We start from the raw sequence: 18,635 nt of genomic DNA on the forward strand, positions 1-18,635 counted from the left end.
TTTGATGTAACCCAAGCCTATAGAGTGAGGTACACGTTATAATGGCAGTGGAGAACGATACGAGAACAACGTTGCCGATCTTGTGTCTTGTCAATGCCTTCTATAGAAGGTAGCTGATACAGGTTAATTGATTTATTATCAACTGTTCTATCCAGTTTAAGATAATCAATTATATTTTATCAATGAATAAATAGTATTTTTCAATAATTTCCTAATGAATTTTCTTAATAAGAATGAGATATTTTTTTGATTAATTATTTATTCTTAATTGTTCAAAGACGATCTGGCAACAGAGCAAAGTAAGCGAGAAAGAGATAGCGCTATCCGCTTTGTTGAATGATAGACAAGGATAGCAATACCATTGCTAATCAAACAGTGCCATTATAACGTGAACCTCATTATAATAGGAGACATACAAACAGAACGTTCACGTCAATATGTAGATTCAAGAAATAGGATAAGTTTTGGGAAATCTCCTGTATTTTTCTTTTCTGAATACATATTTGTTTTGTTTTTTCTATCCAATAAATGAATAAATTTCATATCTTCTTGAAATGTATGAATTCAGCGCTACTTTCCTTTATTTATAAAATAGAATAATTATAGTAACTTTTGAAATCGCTGAAATAATAGAATAAGAGAGAAATTATAACATTATCTGTCTATGAAATATAATTCATAGTACCTTTTGAAATTGATGAAATATTTCAATAAGAATACAAATTATAATAATACAAGTTATAATTTCTATTCTCAATCTACTATTTCATCAATTTCAAAGGGAACTTTAATTCTATTCAATGAATGAGTTCCAGCTCGCTAGCGTTCTGCTATACCTGGGCCCGGTTGCACAAAAGCCGTTAAATTTTAAGTGTGATCAATTCCACAAGAGCCAATCAGAGAAGGCCTTTTTGATAAGACGGCTTCTCTGATTTCGTTCTCGTGGAACTAATCACGGTTAAAATTCACCGGCTTTTGTGCAACCGGCACTCAATACTCAAGTAAATTCTCAATTTCCATGTACGAACTATGAGATACAATGATGTAAGTGACTTCCGAGCCACTGACCAGGGGGCAACTGCTTGATGCGGTTCTCAGAGATCTTGAGGCGTTTGAGGCTGACTAGTCCGTGGAAAGTGCCCGGTGGAACATCGGCCAGAATATTGCCCGACAGGTCGAGTTCCTCCAGTTTTCCAAGATGGCGGAACACGTTGGCTGGCAGCTCTTCGAGGGAATTTCCCGAGATGATTAGCAGCTGCAGGCGAGGAGTTCCCTCGAATTGGTCGTTGAACAGCTGACGAATGGAGTTGGTCGAGAGGTCACTGGGGAAAAAATAAATGAATAAATAATATTCATGACTGGTATATTGGTAGATTCCACTGAACTTTTCATAATATTCTAGTAGAATCGGTGATTTTAGTGATACTTAGGGTTGGTTTCCGAGCTTGGGATTTAGCTAAGTTTGTGACCAAACAGCTGAAGTCAGAAAATTGGCTTTCGAAAAACTAGAAAATTGAGCACAAAATAAAATAAAGGGAAATTGTGTAAAATTCCAGCTATTTTGAATTATTGAGTAATGTTCAATTTCGTCAAGGAAAAGTCAAGGTTTCCAATATTATAGAAATGAGAAAATGGAGATTATCATGAAAACTAGAACTACGCCCCGTTTCGGAAAGCTTATTTTCTGACTCCAGCTGTTTAAAGTCCAGAACTTAGCTAAATCCCGAGCTTGGGAACCGGCGCATAGTGATCGGTTTCTAGAACTCTAATTAAATCTAATGAACCATGAAACCTCTAGATTGAATTCATGAGGAGGAGGTAGAGGAGAAGGAGGCAAAGGTAAATGAGTGGGAGGAAGAGGAGGATTATACTAGATTGGAGGATTCTTAGATAATTCATACACGAATAATAACATGTTACCTTCTTTCGAAACTTTATAATTAATGAATTTATTTATGGAGATGGCCGTTATTATTCGTAAGAAACGACCAGTTTCAGCTTCTTTCAAGCAATTTTCTTTCAATACTTGAAATGGAGAAGAAAAAATTGATGGATAAAAATTGAGAAGAAAGCAAACTCTTCCGGATGTAATTCTCTCTGTACACAAAGTTCAAAAGACAGTTGCTGCAAACTCTGACTGTTCTCCAATACTTCCAAGAGAAACAAAGAAGAAGAGAGATATTACATTGTGAAGGAGGGAGAGAAGGAGGAGAATAACAAGAAGAAGAAGAGAGAGAGAAAGAAAATGGAAGAGAAGAAGAAAGAGGTGACGAAGAAGGAGAAAAAGGAGAAGAGGAAGAAGAAGGAGGAGAAGAAGAGGAAGAAGAAGAGAAAGAAGAAGAAGAGGAGAAGAAGAGGCAGAAGGTAGAGAAGGAAGTGAAGAGGAAGGAGAAGCTGTGCATACTCCAAGAAAAAGGAAGAAGAGAGAAATAACATTGTGAAGAAGCAAGCTAGAAGAGGGAGAAGAATAAGAAGAAGAAGGAGAGAAAGAGAAAGTAAATGGTGGAGAAGAAGGAAAACAAGAGGAAGGAGAGAAAGAATAAAAAGGTGACGAAGAAGGAGAGAACGAAGATTGATTGATTGATTGATTGAGTACTTTATTTATGTAGATTACAATATATACTGTCTTATACACTTATATACAATAGCTTACAATACAGCAAAATTATAGATGAATTTACATGATATAGACTAAGAAAATAATTATTGAACTGTATATGATATGAAAAAGCAATTTGTAATATAATAACTGTAGATAATAATTATATTGTTATGCATCTACATAAATTGGCGGAGCTTTGGACATATCAATGTCCATTCTTCGGAAAGAATATTAAAAATATCCTCCCCACTAACTCTCTACCAAAAAGTAGTAGAAGATGAGGGAGAAGGAGAAGAAGAAGTAGATGGTGAAGAAGAGGGTGATGGAGAAGAGAAAGAAACTTTGATACTCCATGAAAGAAGAAGAAAAGAGAAATAACATTGTGGAGAAAAGCAAGAAGAAGGAGGCGAATTAGAAGGAGAAGAAGAAGAAGAAGAAGAAGAAGAAGAAGAAAAAGAAAAAGAAGGAACTTCAAGGAAAAAGAAAATTCAAGAAAAAAGACGAGAGGGATAACATTGTGAAGAAGAGCAAGAAGGAGGAGAATAAGAAGAAGAAAAAGAAGGTGGAGAAGAAGAAGAAGAAGAAGAATAAGAAGAAGAAGAAGAAACTTTGTATACTCGTGCTCCTCTCTTTGGAAATGATTGTACCATTCAGGTGAAACCAGATGAATTGTATTCACGTTCTTCTTTTTCTATCCCTCCTCCCAGTTACTCTCCTTCTCTCCCCCTATTCTATCATCCTCTCTCTATCACACTCTCTCCCACACACACTTTTCTCCTTCTCCTCCTCTTCCAAACTTGTTTCCACTTTGAGAACAACTTTTCTCCAGCGAAGACAGTCTCAAGTGTAGAAAGACTCGGATTTCTCGAATATCGTCTGCAATTTTCTCGGCAGAAATGCTATCTGTGTGATTATTACGATGATGATTATTATTTACCCAACTTATACATCATTCTGGAAGCTGAAAAGTTGAAATACTTGGAGAAAAGTTAGAAGGTTTCAAGCAACTTGCACAGCTTTGAGTGCTGAAATCTGCCTGGAAACAATGTCAAACAAGCCGAATTCAAAAGGATTCTGAAATATTCTTGTTTGTTAGATTGTACGGTACTGGGTTCGAAGTACTAGATTAAATATGTAACATAATGTGACACTATGAATAGTGAGGTCCACGTTATAATGGCAGTGGAGAGAGATAGGAAATAACGTTGCCGATCCTCACTGTCTTGTCAATGCCTTCTATAGACGGTAGCTGATACAGGTTTATTGATGTAATATCAACTGTTCATTGTCGTTTAAGATAATCAATTGTATTTTATGAGGCAAGAAATTATCCATTACAATACCTTCATAATGAATTTTCATTAATTAGATTGAATTTTTTGTTAATTGATTATCAATTCTACATTGTTGAAAGACGATCTGGCAACAGAGGAAAGCGAAAAAGAGATAGCGGTATCCGCTTTGTTGAATGATAGACAAGGATAGCAATACCATTGCTAATCAAACACTGTCATTATAACGTGGGCCTCACTATAGTTGTTTTAAAAGTTCCCTATCATCATAACAAAACACTGTGAAGCCCAGTTGCTCAAAAGCCGGTTAAATTTTGAACATGATTGATTTCACGAGAACCACTCAGAGAAGGCCTTTTTGAAAAGACGGCTTTCCTGAATTAATTACAGTTAAAATTTAACCAGTATGTGCAACCGGGCCCAAATCTCTCGATATTGAATTGAACTTTAGATCATATCACTAATAATAAGTGAGCAAATTATTATAACAATTTGAATAAGACACTGAATGAAAAAGACTCAGAAATTGTCAAAAAACCACTGATTTATTGATAATTATAAAGACCGGTTTCAAGATTCAAGATTCAAGATTCGTTTTATTAACCATCAGGCTACAATTATAGCATTAGGCAAGTCATAATACATACTTTTAAAAAGTATGGTTATTACACCATTGTCAATCTTTGATAAACTAAAACTAAATACAAGAGCAGCAGAATTTATACTAGTAGGCGAGTACTGCTATTGGTCGAGGGCATGAACGCCTGCCATTGCCTAGCTAGACAGTCTCCTCCCCCTCAACGGTGTGACAAAATGGCGGCTTGAGCAACAGAATCGCCATGATAATAAAATTTACTTTTAGTACAAAATAAGAACCAAGAAAACAAATGTGAAAGATAATAAAACCAAATATGTAAATGGAGAAATTATTGACTAATTTAGGCTTACATGTTTATGATAAAACTAAATTCGTAGTGTTGTACTGGTTGAAATGAATCTGGTCATTTAAACTATACTGGGGATTTTCCTTAATTACTCTTGTTATCTCTAAAGCCTCTAGAATATTCAAAGATCTGCCTTTGTTATTAACATGCAGAAACTCAACATTCTCCTCAACTGTGAACTTGTGATTATTTGTTATCAAATGTTCTGCAAAGTTAAATTCCCCATTTTGTTTATTCCAATCTCTGATGTGTTCTTTAATTCTACTTTTGAAACTTCTACCAGTCTGACCCACGTAACAAGCATTACAATCATCACATTTAAGTTTTTACACCCCGCTTTTATCCCAAAATATCAATTTTGTCTTTACTCCAGCTAAATAGACTATTTAAAATCGGTTTGGTCTTGAAAGCAACATGAAATCCATTCCTCTTCAATTCCCTACCTATCTTATCAGATACAAGGCCTAAATATGGGATTGTTATCCAAGTCTTCTCCTCACAGTTTGAGCCTACAAAGCTAGAATTGATTGAAATTTGTCTATTAATTTTACTCAATAAAATCAGTATGAATTCTGCTGATCTTATATTTAGTTTTAGTTTATCAGAGATTGTCAATGGTGTAATAACCGAAACCGGTCTTTCTAATTATCAATAAATCAGTGATTTTTTGACAATTTCTGAGTCTTTTTCATTCAATAATTACCACAATATCAACTTCTCAACTACACAAAAAGTGAATAACACCAATAAATAAATAAATACTCACAGTATTTCCAAATTGACCAATTTGTGGAACTGTTTAGGATGCAGTTCTTCTATCCGATTTCTGTGGAGTCTCCTGTTGATCACAAAAGATAGATTACATTTATAATTTCCACTTTCTTATGATTTTATAATGAACAAACTCGAATAACGTAGTCTGAATTTTAATATTATTCTATGGACATTTTTACATCAGAATTTTTTGATTTGAACTTACAGCTTGACCAAATCCTTCCAGGTTATCAAATATCACAGCAGGCAGGAAGTCTATCTGGTTGTCGAATAAATCTCTGTGAACAGAATAAATAATGAATTGTTATGAATAAATGTTGATTAATCAGATGGATTATCATGAATATGATATTACTATACTGTTCAATAAAATTATTTACATTATAAGAGATTTCTGAAACTAACCATTCAATGTGTTGAATGTAATATTGTAAACTGTCTAATATTTTCTGTAATTCTGTAATTACATGTTCTCTGTAATGTGGCGTATCGTGAACATAAATTAATATTTTTACTTTCCTTGCCCTATTACCATAGGTAAGGAAAGTATTGCTTTCCGAAAAAAATTAAGGTACCCCAATTTGTAAATTCCTATACGTTTCAAGGTCCCCTGAGACCAAAAAAAGTGGTTTTTGGGTATTGGTCTGTGTGTGTATGTATGAGTGTATGTGCGTCTGTGTACACGATATCTCATCTCCCAATTAACGGAATGACTTGAAATTTTGAACTTAAGGTCCTTTCAGTATAAGGATCCGACACGAACAATTTCGATCAGATGCAATCCAAGATGGCGGCTAAAATGGCGAAAATGTTGTCAAGAACAGGGTTTTTTGCGATTTTCTCGGAAATGGCTCAAACGATTTTGATCAAATTCATACCTAAAATAGTCATACCAAAGCTCTATCAACTGTCACAAGTCCCATATCTGTAAATATTTCTGGACCTCCGCCCCATCTATACGAAGTTTGATTTTAGATTCCCAATTATCAGGCTTTAGATCTAATTTAAACAAAAAATTTCTAGTAGAAACGATTGAGCATAAAAATCTCTTCAATTAATGTTCAGTAACATTTCCACCTAAAATTGAAAATAAGCTCGAAATTCGAGAAAATGTTATTATTTCAATTACAAACTGTTGGCAACTGTTGATTCTATCAAATCATTCACTATTAAGAGATAGCAAACTTCGTGTGTCTGCAGCCTTATTGTCCTGTCACCAGCTGGCTTGGATCTTTGAATAGTAGACTTGAGATGCGCGGGAACACTAGCGTCAGGTGATAAATTTTCATAACGGCAAAGAAAGTTGTGTGAGTGCGCAACACCAGATTTTTTTTCATAAATATGGATGAACCAAACTAATCAATGAATCATCATAGATATGATTATGATTTTATAGATAGAAAACACATCGGGGAGTTTGAAGGTATATCGGAAACACACTGTATCAAGTAGACATTGCTATGAACTTGATAAGACAAGTAAATATGGGAGAGATGATGATACACCAATGAACATTGACTAATTATTTTCGGAGTATGGAGATAATGCGACTGACTTGTGAAGACAAAGCTAATCTAGCAACAAAAGGCTGCAAATCTTCAACTTCTTGTTATCAGAATAAATTTACACCTTGACGAGCAAGCTCTTCTTGCTTGACATGTTAAGTTGCTGACTATCATACATTCTCTTTCTTTCTCCAATCATTTGTCTCTTTTCTGTTCATTCCCATATATATATAAAATAGATATATATATCTCACCTACACACTCTCTCTCTCTATCACTATCTCTCTCTCTCTATCCCCTCTCACACATACTTACTCTCTCTCTCTCATCTCTTTCTCTCTCTTTCTCTCTTATCTCTTTTTCCTTCCTCTCCTCACTTTGTCTCTTTCCCGCTCTCTCTGACACACTCTCACTTTCTTCATCGTCCACTTCCTCTCTCTCACTTTTTTTCTCCCTCTTTATCCCTCACTCTCTCTTTATTTCCCCCTTTCTCTCTCACCCTCACCCCCTCCCACCCGCACTCACCCTCTCTCGCTCTCAGTCTCTCTCTCTTTATCTCCTCTCACACACACTCTCTCTCACCCTTTTTCTCTCTCTCCTCTCTCTTTATCTCTCTCATCTTATTTTCTCTCTCTCCTCTCGCTCTCACCCTCTCTTTATCTACCTCTCTCTCTCTTTCTTTCTCTCTCTCTATCTCCTCTCACTCACTCATTCTCTCTCTCTCTTTCTCTCTCTCGGGTTGTGTGGCAGACAGGACCTGGAGTCCTAACTCCGCCCTTAATGAAGGCAATTAATCAATCAATCAATCTCTCTTTCTCTTCCTCTCTCTCTCCCTCTCTGACACACTCTCACTATCTTCATCATTCACTTCCTCTATCACACTTTCTCTATCTATCTCTTCATTACCCTCTCTCTCTCACTCACTCACTCACTCTCTTTCACTCTCCTTCCTTTTTTTCTCTTTACAATATTTCCATTAATAAATAAATCCTTAGTTTAATTAATAAAATTAATGTTTTGCTAGAGAGTTAGTGGGAGTATATTTCTAATATTCTTTCCGAAGAATGGACATTGATATGTCCAAAGCTCCGCCAATTGATGTAGATGCATAATAATATAATTATCTATAGTTATTATTCTACAAATTGCTTTTTCATATCATATACAGCTCAATAATATTATTTCCTTAGTCTATATTATGTACATTCATCTTTAATTTTGCTGTATTGTAAGCTATTGTATATAAGTGTATAAGCCAGTATATATTGTAATCTACATAAATAAAGTACTCAATCAATCAATCCTTCTCACTCACTCACCCACTTCAATTTTTCACTCTCTTTCAGTCTCCCACTATCTCTCTCTCCCCATCATTCTTTCTCTCTCTTCATCTCACGGATTGTTTGACAGAGAGGACCTGGAGTCCCAACTCCGCCCTTAATAGAGGCAATTATTCAATTCAATTCAATTCGTCTTTAGTTTCCTTCTCTCAACACACCAGCGTCACATACATACCTCCAGCAACTACACAATCACTGTTTCTTTCTTCGGTCATCAATCTCTCTTTGTTCTGCATTCTCTATCACACTATCACTCTCTCTCTCTCTCTCACTCACTCCCTTTCTCTCATCCTTCAAATATCCTATTTTTGTATTTCTCCATCAATCTGTCTCTGTCTCACACACACACACACACTCATCACACACTTCCAGTTTCTCTCAATTTGTATTTTGTCAAGTGTCGTGTACATTCAAGCGTGAATGAGAAGATAATGCCTGCCTGAGTAGTAGCACAAGAAGAAGAAGAAGAAGAAGAAGAAGAAGAAGAAGAAGAAGAAGAGAAGAAGAAGAAGAAGAAGAAAGAAGAAGAATAAAAGAAGAAGAAGAAGAAGAAGAAGAAGAAGAATAAGAAGAAGAAGAAGAGAAGAAAAGAAGAAGAAGAAGAAGAAGAAGAGAAGGACGAAAGAAGAAGAGAAGAAGAAGAAAGAAGAAGAAGAGAAGAAAAGAAAGACGAAGAAGAAGAAGAAGAAGAAGAAGAGAAGAAGAAAGAAGAAGAAGAAGAAGAGAAAAAAGAAGAAGAAGAGAAGACGAAGAAGAAGAAGCAAGAAAATAGAGAGAAGAAGAAGAAGAAGAAGAGAAGAAGAAGAAGAAAAAAGAAGAAGAAGAAGAGAAGAAGAAGAAGAATAAGAAGACGAATAAGAAGAAGAAGAAGAGAAGAAGACGAAGAAGAAGAAGAAGAGAAGAAGGAGAAGAAGAAGAAGAAAGAAGAAGAAGAGAAGAGAAGAAGAGAAGAAGAAGAAGAAGAAGGAGAAGAAGAAGAAGAAAGAAAGGGAAGAAGAAGAGAAGAGAAGAAAAGAAGAAGAAGAGAAGAAGGAAGAAGAAGAAGAAGAAGAGAAGAAGAAGGAGAAGAAGAGAAGAAGAAGAAGAAGAAGAAGAAGAAGAATTAGAAGAAGAAGAGAAGAATTAGACAGGATGAGTAGGAGGAGGGAGAGAAGGAAGGGTAAGAAGATAAGTGACAAGTAAAAACTCTGGAGGCGAAATATAGGAGACACTCTATCACTGGATGAATAGCTAGCTCCTCCTTGCAAAATCAGATTCGCATGTTTTGCACTGTATAACATGACAAAGTATAGAATGTGTGGTGAACTTTCAAAGTTGATTATACTGTACTTGAAAAAGTTCTTGCTCGACTTGTCATATTTATCCTTCTCTTTTGTTTTCCTTCTTCTTCTTCTTCTTCTCTTCTTCTTCTTCTTCTTCTTCTTCTTCTTCTTCTTCTTCTTCTTCTTCTTCTTCAGGTTAGTCTTCTTTCACTTACATTTCTTTCTTGTTCCATTAGATCCATCAACTTCCAACTCTACACCCTCCTCATATAAGCATGCTTTCAAATTATGTTTGTTGATTACTTCTGTTTGTTGCGGATTGTTCGTTTCATTAAAACAACTTTTAACATATTTAACATATTTAACATATTTATTAGAACAGTCACAAACACGATATTTGGAAAGAGAAACAGGCAATTGCCCAAAATATAGAAGAGAATAGACATAGAAAAATATCATGCTATTGTAAATATCACTATATTACAAAATATATCATGGAGAAACAATAGCGTAAGTAGATATCCCATGGTATAGGGCGTTTATGTCCCAACTTTTACTATTATCTCAAGCCAATAACTGTCAATTTTTGTCGATTTTTACTGTTTTGACCGGGTAAAAGTGTATGAACGGCACAATATGAGAGACTTCCAGCGTCATAAAGCTTCACAGGGAAGAATTACGTGGACTATCAGCTTGAGAAAACAGTAAAAGTTGCGACATAAACGCCCAATACCATGGGATATCTACTTATACTATTGTTTCTCTATGATAATATCTACCCCTAACCGAATCAAGCTATTCTCTCTGCAACTCACGAGATTCATGGTATATAATACCTTCAAGCCTGAAAACATAGTTATGTTCATTCCAATAATAATTTCCAATTATTATAAGTTACTAGCGGAAGGGATTGAGAACACCTCTTCTGAATACTTTAAAAGATCCATGGGACTTCATTAACAACAAATTTTGCTTTCTATTGGACTTTAAAATGTTATTTGATGTATGAATTCACTAGAAACTTTGACAATAAATAATAATCGATGACATTTCATTACACATTCTATAACTCAAGAATAACCTGTGAAATATGATATTCTCCAATTTCTAACTTGCATGAAATCTTAATTTGTCAAAATTATTTTCAACTGGATAATGTAGTTTTCACATCAAAAATTGACACAGTATATCCATCTATCCATCTACATGGGGCTTCATAAATAACAGAGTTTCGCTTTCTATTGAACTTTAAAATGTTATTTGGTGAATGAATCCAGTAGGAACTTTGAAAATAAATCAAATTCAATGGAATTTTATTACACATTCTATAACTCGGGAAAACTACCTGTGAAATATGATATTTATTTTCCAATTTTCAACTTGTATGAAATCTAAATGTTGAATGAAAAAGACTAAGAAATTGTCAAAAAACCACTGATTTATTGATAATTAGAAAGACCGGTTTCGGTTATTACACCATTGTCAATCTCTGATAAACTAAAACTGAATACAAGAGCAGCAGAATTTATACTAGTAGGCGAGTACTGCTATTGGTCAAGGGCATGAACGCCTGCCATTGGCCTAGCTAGACAGTCTCCTCCCCCTCAACGGTGTGACAAAATGGCGGCTTAAGCAACAGAATCGCCATGATAATAAAATTTACTTTTAGTACAAAATAAGAACCAAGAAAACAAGTGTGAAAGATAATAAAACAAATAATTATGTAAATGGAAAAACTATTGGTCTCATGAAGTCTCATGGTTAAATTCTGAATTCATCACAGTTATTAGAAAAAAACAGATTGATAAGTTAATCACAAACATAACACAACATAATAATCTATTTTCTTTCTATATATCCCTTAACAACAAATGAAAGATAAATTATTCAGGTTTCAATAGAAAATCAACTTACAGTTCGTTCAGTTTCTCCAATCCTTCAAACGCGTCCTTGTTGAGTGATCGAATCTGATTGATACCTAAATCTCTAAAAAAACATAGTTTTGAAAATAAGTTAAACACATAAAAACTTATTACTGTACAAAACGTTTAAACTTATACAAATATTGAAACTTCTGATTGAAGAGACACGTCTTAACATAAAGGAAGAATAGACTAGATATTCTTAAACCACAGATTGTTATAGAGATACCGGTTTTGGTTGTTACAGATATTCTTAAACCACAGATTGTTATAGAGATACCGGTTTTGGTTGTTACAAATATTCTTGAACAACAGATTGTTATAGAGATACCGGTTTTAGTTGTTACACCATTATCAATCTCTGGTAAATTAAAACTGGGGTGGAGAGCAACAGTATTCATACCAACAGCTGATCTCAGGTAGCTGAAGTCTCTCACTCGATCTAATGCTTGTATAGTGAGGTCCACGTTATAATGGCAGTGTTTGATTAGCAATGGTATTGCTATCCTTGTCTACTATTCAACAAAGCAGATAGCGCTATCTCTTTCCCGCTTTGCTCTGTTGCCAGATCTTCTTTTAACAATGTAGATTAAATAATCAACAACATATTCCATTTCAATTATGAAACTATTGATAAATATAATTTATTGCTTGATAAAATATGATTGATTATTTTGAACAAGAATGAACAGTTAATATTACATCAATAAACCTGTATCAGCTACCATCTATATAAGGTATTGACATGATGAAGGATCGGCAACGTTGTTACCTTATCTTTCTCCACTGTCTAAAGTGGACCCCACTTTAGTATTTTTTTGATCTTGAAATAAATGGATAGATAATTTTTATGTCATACAAGGAGAAAATGTCGCCTCACATTGAACGAATATCGTTAGGCACAACTTGCTGTGAGGGCAGTTCGACCAATTCCAGCCTCCAACAGCTGAGAGCCAAGGTCTCGGGTCTACAGCGGCAAGGCCCCTCGCAACAGCGATACCAACGATCTACCTCGTCTGTGCGGGTCCAAACTGCAAACCAAATTCATCAAAAATAACAAGATCTCGATAAGAATTGGAACATTATGGTCTAAAGCCACTAAACAATCAAATGTTGACATTGATGGAATGCTTCCCAACAGAAAATTTATCGGAAGAAATGCTTCCAAGTGGAAATAAGCCATCATCTCCTATTCACCTTGTTTGTACGGGTCCAAACTGCACACAAAAAAGCGAAATGGGCAATATGAATAAAGTTGAGCATTTGCTTATAATATAAAATATAAAATATAATTATTATATAAAATATGGAGCATTTGCTTCATTTTCTATGAATAAACGTGAGCAAAACCTTTTGCTCATGCTCATCAAAAAAATAGTTTGAGCATTTGCTCAAAAGTAAAAGCATTTGCTCAAAATTGTATGAATAAACTAGAGCATCTGCTCAACTTTTGAAGCAAATGCTTCAAAAAGGTGAGTCTAGTCTATAGCAGCTCATCACCTTTTGCTCATAGTAAAATAGCTCAACCAATCCGTATGAGGAAGAGGAAACTATACCAGATACGATCACAACCAATAGTTGAGAAATATGAAACTCTTTCTAGATACAACCATGATATATATCAACATTATCCCTACAAAAAAATTATTACAAAAGATAAGCTACCTGTTATAAAGATAGCCATCACAAAATAGGAAATAGGCATTTAAGGAGATGAGAGTGTAGACGATTATAAGAAGGCTATTGATATTATAATAATATGCTGAAGATTATTATAAAGATGACATTTCACGCTATTATTTCATAATTCTAAACTCAACTAACCTAAAACTCTATTCATGAATAGAAAACAGAGCAGACGACGCAAACACAAGCGGTGCACCCTACTTGCATATTCAGCGCTTCCGTGAGCTATAAAAACAAAGTAAGGCTACAAAAGCGAATCAGCTGATGAAAATCTCTAAAATACGTGAGCATTTGCTCCAGAGTTCAGGAGCATAAGGTGAGAGTATAAGGTGAAGCTTATTCATATAAAAATGAGCAAATGCTTTTGCTTATACCTTTTGCTCATGAGCAAAACCTTATGCTCCATGCTCTTGCTCATGAGTATTTGCTCTGGTTTCATTCATATGGGCTATTGATTACAAAAAACAAAATAGTTATCACACCGATTCTATCAAAATCGACACACTATGACACCATTGTTCTTAAAGAATACTTGACCAATAATATGAGCATAATATTCGAAATAGTTCTAAGGTTTCAATGATTCAATAATTAATTATTCTCATTCGTGGAAGCGCCTGCGCAAACTAGAACACTGCTATAGTGAGGTCCAAGTTATAATGGCAGTGAAGAAAGATAGACAAGAACCACCCCTTTCATGTACCATGTATCATGTAGGTAACTTGTATCTCTCAAACTCATGTATCAACTGTAACCTGATCGCTTCAAACTGAGGTATGCTAAACTCAGGTAACTCCCTTTTCCCTCACCACATGAGGTCTTGTCTCAATCCGGTATGTCTCTCTCCAGTAACTCTCTCTCTCTCTCTCTCTCTTTGGTAGAGAGTTAGTGGGGAGGATATTTTTAATATTCTTCCCAAAGAATGGACATTGATATGTCCAAAGCTCCGCCAATTTATGTAGATGCATAACAATATGATTATTATCTATAGTTATTATATTACAAATTGCTTTTTCATATCATATACAGTTCAATAATTATTTTCTTAGTCTATATTATGTAAATTCATCTATAATTTTGCTGTATTGTAAGCTATTGTATATAAGTGTATAAGCCAGTATATATTGTAATCTACATTAATAAAGTACTCAATCAATCAATCAATTAATCTCTCTTCCTCTCTTATTCTCTCACTCTCTTAAACTTCAAAACTATTTTTACGTACAAAGTGAAGACTATATGAATACTTTCATGAAATTATGAACTCTTGCTCAGAATACTTGAAAAAATATTTTAAATTGCTTTTATCATGACAATTTTCCTTTTTATTTTTATGTTGTTGTTTTAGAAGTGGACTACTTATATTGATGCTATGTACTGTAATTGTGTTGGCCTGGTTGGGTGGTAGAGGGAACCAAATGGTTTTAACCCTGCCAGGAGAAAAATAAAACAATCAATCAATCAATCAATCAATCTCTGAATATTCCTCCAACTTTACCAATTCCTCAGTCTCTCTCTCTCTCTTCGCTCTCACTCTCTCTAAGTTATTGTTCTAAGTTATTGTTTTCTTTTACTTTAGTTCATTGTTTATGATGTTGTTTTAGTTGTAACTTAGAATTGTATGGAGGGTTAAGTGTAAGAGAGGGCCGGCTGCGCCCTAACTTCGCCCTCCTAGGTTTCTAATAAAGGCAGCGATTCAATTCAATTCTCTCTCTCTCACTTCTCTCTGAATATCCCTCTTCCCTCACCAATTCTATCTCGAATTGTACTCTCTCACTCTCATTCTCTCAATCTCTCTCTCATTCTTTGAATATTACTCTTGCCTTTTCAACTCCTGATTCTCTCACGCTCTCTCTCTCTATCTATCACCCTCTCTCACTCTCTCTTACCACAAGTGACCCTTGATTCGCTTGTCAACCAACCGCAATTTCGCTCTCTCTCTCTCTCTCTCTCTCTGTACTATGATTGAAATTACAGGATTAGACTCCTGCTGTAGAGACATTGCTTGGCTACAGACTACTGCGATGTTAGGATGTTATGTCACAGCTTCAATTACAGATTGCATGTTAATCGATGACGGTGTATATGCACAGTGTTTAGCATCACATTGCTATCTGATTAGAGAGTCCTGAATATTCTACTCAAGATGAGATATTGGCCCATATGAATAAAACCAGAGCAATTGCTCATGAGCAAGAGCATAGAGCATAAGGTTTTGCTCATGAGTAAAAGGTAGAAGCAAAAGCATTTGCTCATTGTCATATGAATAAGCTTTACCTTATACTCTTACCTTATGTTCCTGAACTCTGGAGCAAATGCTTACGTTTTTCAAAGACTTTTCATCAGCTGATTCGCTTCTATAGCTTTACTTTGTTTTTATAGCTCACGGAAGCGCTAAATATGCAAGTAGGGTGCACCGCTTGTGTTTGCGTCGTCTGCTCTGTTTTCTATTCATGAATAGAGTTTTAGGTTAGTTGAGTTGAGAATTTTGAAATGATAGCGTGAAAAAATTTCATCTCTTTAATTATCTTCAGCATATTCTTATAATATCAATAGCCTTCCTATAATCGTCTACATTCTCATCTTCTTAAATGCCTATTTCCTATTTTGTGATGGCTATCTTTATGACAGTTAGCTTATCTTTTGTATTTATTCTTTTGTAGGGATAATGGTGATATATATCATGGTTGAATCTGAAAAGAGTTTCATATTTCTCAACTATCGGTTGTGATCGTATCTGGTATAGTTCCCTCTTCCTCATACGAATCAGTTGAGCCATTTTACTATGAGCAAAAGGTGATAAGCTGCTCTAGACTAGACTCACCTTTTTGAAGCATTTGCTTCAAAAGTTGAGCAAATGCTCTAGTTTATTCATACAATTTTGAGCAAAAGCTTTTACTTTTGAGCAAGTGCTCAAACTATTTGTTTGATGAGCATGAGCAAAAGGTTTTGCTCACGTTTATTCATAGAAAATGAAGCCAATGCTTCATATTTTAGAAGTATAAGCAAATGCTCAACTTTATTTATATGGCCCATGGTGTTCCACGTTTTTGAGAAAAGAACATCCTACTTTCTCCTATAGTGAGGTCCACGTTATTATGGCAGTGGATAAAGATAGGAGAACAGCATTGCCGATTCTCTGCCTCAATTATATTTCTAAATTTTTAAAAACATACTTGGCAAAGTTGCGGAGCTAAAAGAGGATAGTACCACCTGCTTTGTTGAAAGATAGACAAGGTTAGCAATACCAATGTTAATAAAATACTACCATTATAACGTGGACCTCACTAGAGGGTTTCTCAGAAATCTGTTCTCGAAGAAACTGAGAAAACGTATTATGAATAACACATTCTATGATGAATATCCACATTTTCGTCATGAATATTATGCATTAAAGAAAACTCTCAAGCATTTTGGAACTGACTCCTGAACGAAAAACATTCCCGATAACTTGATTGAAGACTCGCCAAAGAGGGTTCTCGATTTTCGGCGCCGACTGACCAGGAATGCAGTGCTGAAAAAGTGCTGAAAAGGCAATTTCGGCTGCACATTTCCGAGTTCACGGGTCGCTTGTCAAACGTTGATCTCCATATCAAGCATCTCTTTGACAGCCTCACCAAATGAACAATCTCCAATTCTATTGGACACATTTTACTTGCAGTGATCTTGTTCGCGCATGCGCTGCAACGATTTTGAATTTAAATACTATAGTGAGGTCCACGTTATAATGGCAGTGAAGAAAGATAGGAGGAAAACGTTGCCAAGTCTCTCCATTTTATTAATTATTCAACATTTTTTTTTATTTATTTTATTTTATTTATATATAGGAGCTGGTGACTTATATCAGGAAAAATAGAATTAATATTGAGGTACCCAGACACACGCATACGTATTCAACAAGAAGTAATGTAAATGATTTCCAGCTACCGAGAATTAGATTAGACCTGGTAGGAAGATGCCCTTGGTATAGGGGTATGAAAATGTTCAATTTGCTTTCATCTTACTTGAACGATGACACTACTAATGGATGTTTTTTAAATAGATTGAAGTATTATCTTGTCAATAGCTGCCCATACCAGGTTGAAGAACTATTTCAACCATAGATCTCTCGTTTTTTATGCCTAACTGTTTCTTGACTCAAGTAACTTTCATCCTATTATGAAACTTTTTATAGTTTTTGACGTGTTTCTATGTGTTATGATTGTAATGTTTGTAATTGTTTTATTGTATTCTTATTATTGACATGTCATGACTTGATAAATATTGTATTTATGCAAACAAATGTGATGAATAAAGATCTTATCTTATCTTATCTTATTTTGCCACTGACTGTACACAGCTGTTACTCAATTCATCCCATCTAATAATAATTATCATTTCCTTGATAAAATAATCAATTTAATGTCAAATTGATCAATAAAATATATTTTTTCATAATTTGATTCGAAAATTTCCTTTTATAACCGAGATCAAATTTTTATTTTTATACAAGCCTGAAATGGCGGCTAATTTAAAAAGCTGTAATACAACAATCAGAATTTCAAAACAACAGAAATTAAGTTATTTGGTAGGTATTCTATTCCAATTTATTTTTGAAATAATAGAAAAATAGACATCCTATTTACAATAAGTGATAATTTCAATGGAAATAATTCTGAAATAACTCTTTGATATTATTTATACCGACACGAGTAGGTCTAACCTATACGTGTAGGCTAACTGAAGCATGGATGAAGTTTAGAATGGCTACTCAGCTATGAACTTTTAAAATGTTATTTCAGGTTTTTTAATTTGTCTTTCTCATACGGAAATGTCTGAAAATTATTTCATTGTTCCAAAAATACACTTTAAATCAATTATACGACTTGTGTACTCAAATATTTTGATAAAATGAAGAAAAAAATGGCGGCTGGGAATTGTTTGTTTACTTTTGTACAGTCACAGTCGAAAGTAAAAATAAAATATTCTGGCAAACGGACAACATTGCAAAGCGAGAGAGAGATAGCGCTATCTGTTTTGTTGTATGATAGAAAAGGACAGCAACAGTATTGTCAATCGTACACTGCCATTATAACGTGAACCTCACTATAGCCCATCAAAACTCCAATGCTACAACAACCACAGTTTGCATCCCAATCTGGTAAGTACTCACCCTGAGAGGTCAACGACCCCAAACTTTGAATTGGGGTAATCGAAACACAACTCGTTTCGTGGCGGACGGATCACTGCAATAGTTGGTGTAACAACTGAAACTATTGTCATCAATCAGTCTTAGCTCTCGAGAACTGTTTTGAAACTTGTCAGAATT

The 18,635-nt window shown here is 34.7% G+C and overlaps 1 protein-coding gene across 1 annotated transcript in view; it reads right to left on the bottom strand.

The window, feature by feature from the left end:
• Positions 1–18,635, bottom strand: part of LOC111049106 (leucine-rich repeat-containing protein 15) — a 41,717-nt gene that overhangs the window by 14,964 nt on the left and 8,118 nt on the right. Inside the window, exons 3-7 of the mRNA XM_039438540.1 lie at positions 12,522–12,672; positions 11,634–11,705; positions 5,823–5,890; positions 5,605–5,680; positions 1,069–1,322 (exon numbers count right to left, since the gene is read on the bottom strand). Coding sequence (XP_039294474.1) covers positions 1,069–1,322; positions 5,605–5,680; positions 5,823–5,890; positions 11,634–11,705; positions 12,522–12,672 — 621 coding nt within the window. The remainder of the gene's footprint in view (positions 1–1,068; positions 1,323–5,604; positions 5,681–5,822; positions 5,891–11,633; positions 11,706–12,521; positions 12,673–18,635) is intronic.

This window comes from Nilaparvata lugens, chromosome 11, assembly GCF_014356525.2.
Source record: "Nilaparvata lugens isolate BPH chromosome 11, ASM1435652v1, whole genome shotgun sequence".
Taxonomy (NCBI): domain Eukaryota; kingdom Metazoa; phylum Arthropoda; class Insecta; order Hemiptera; family Delphacidae; genus Nilaparvata; species Nilaparvata lugens.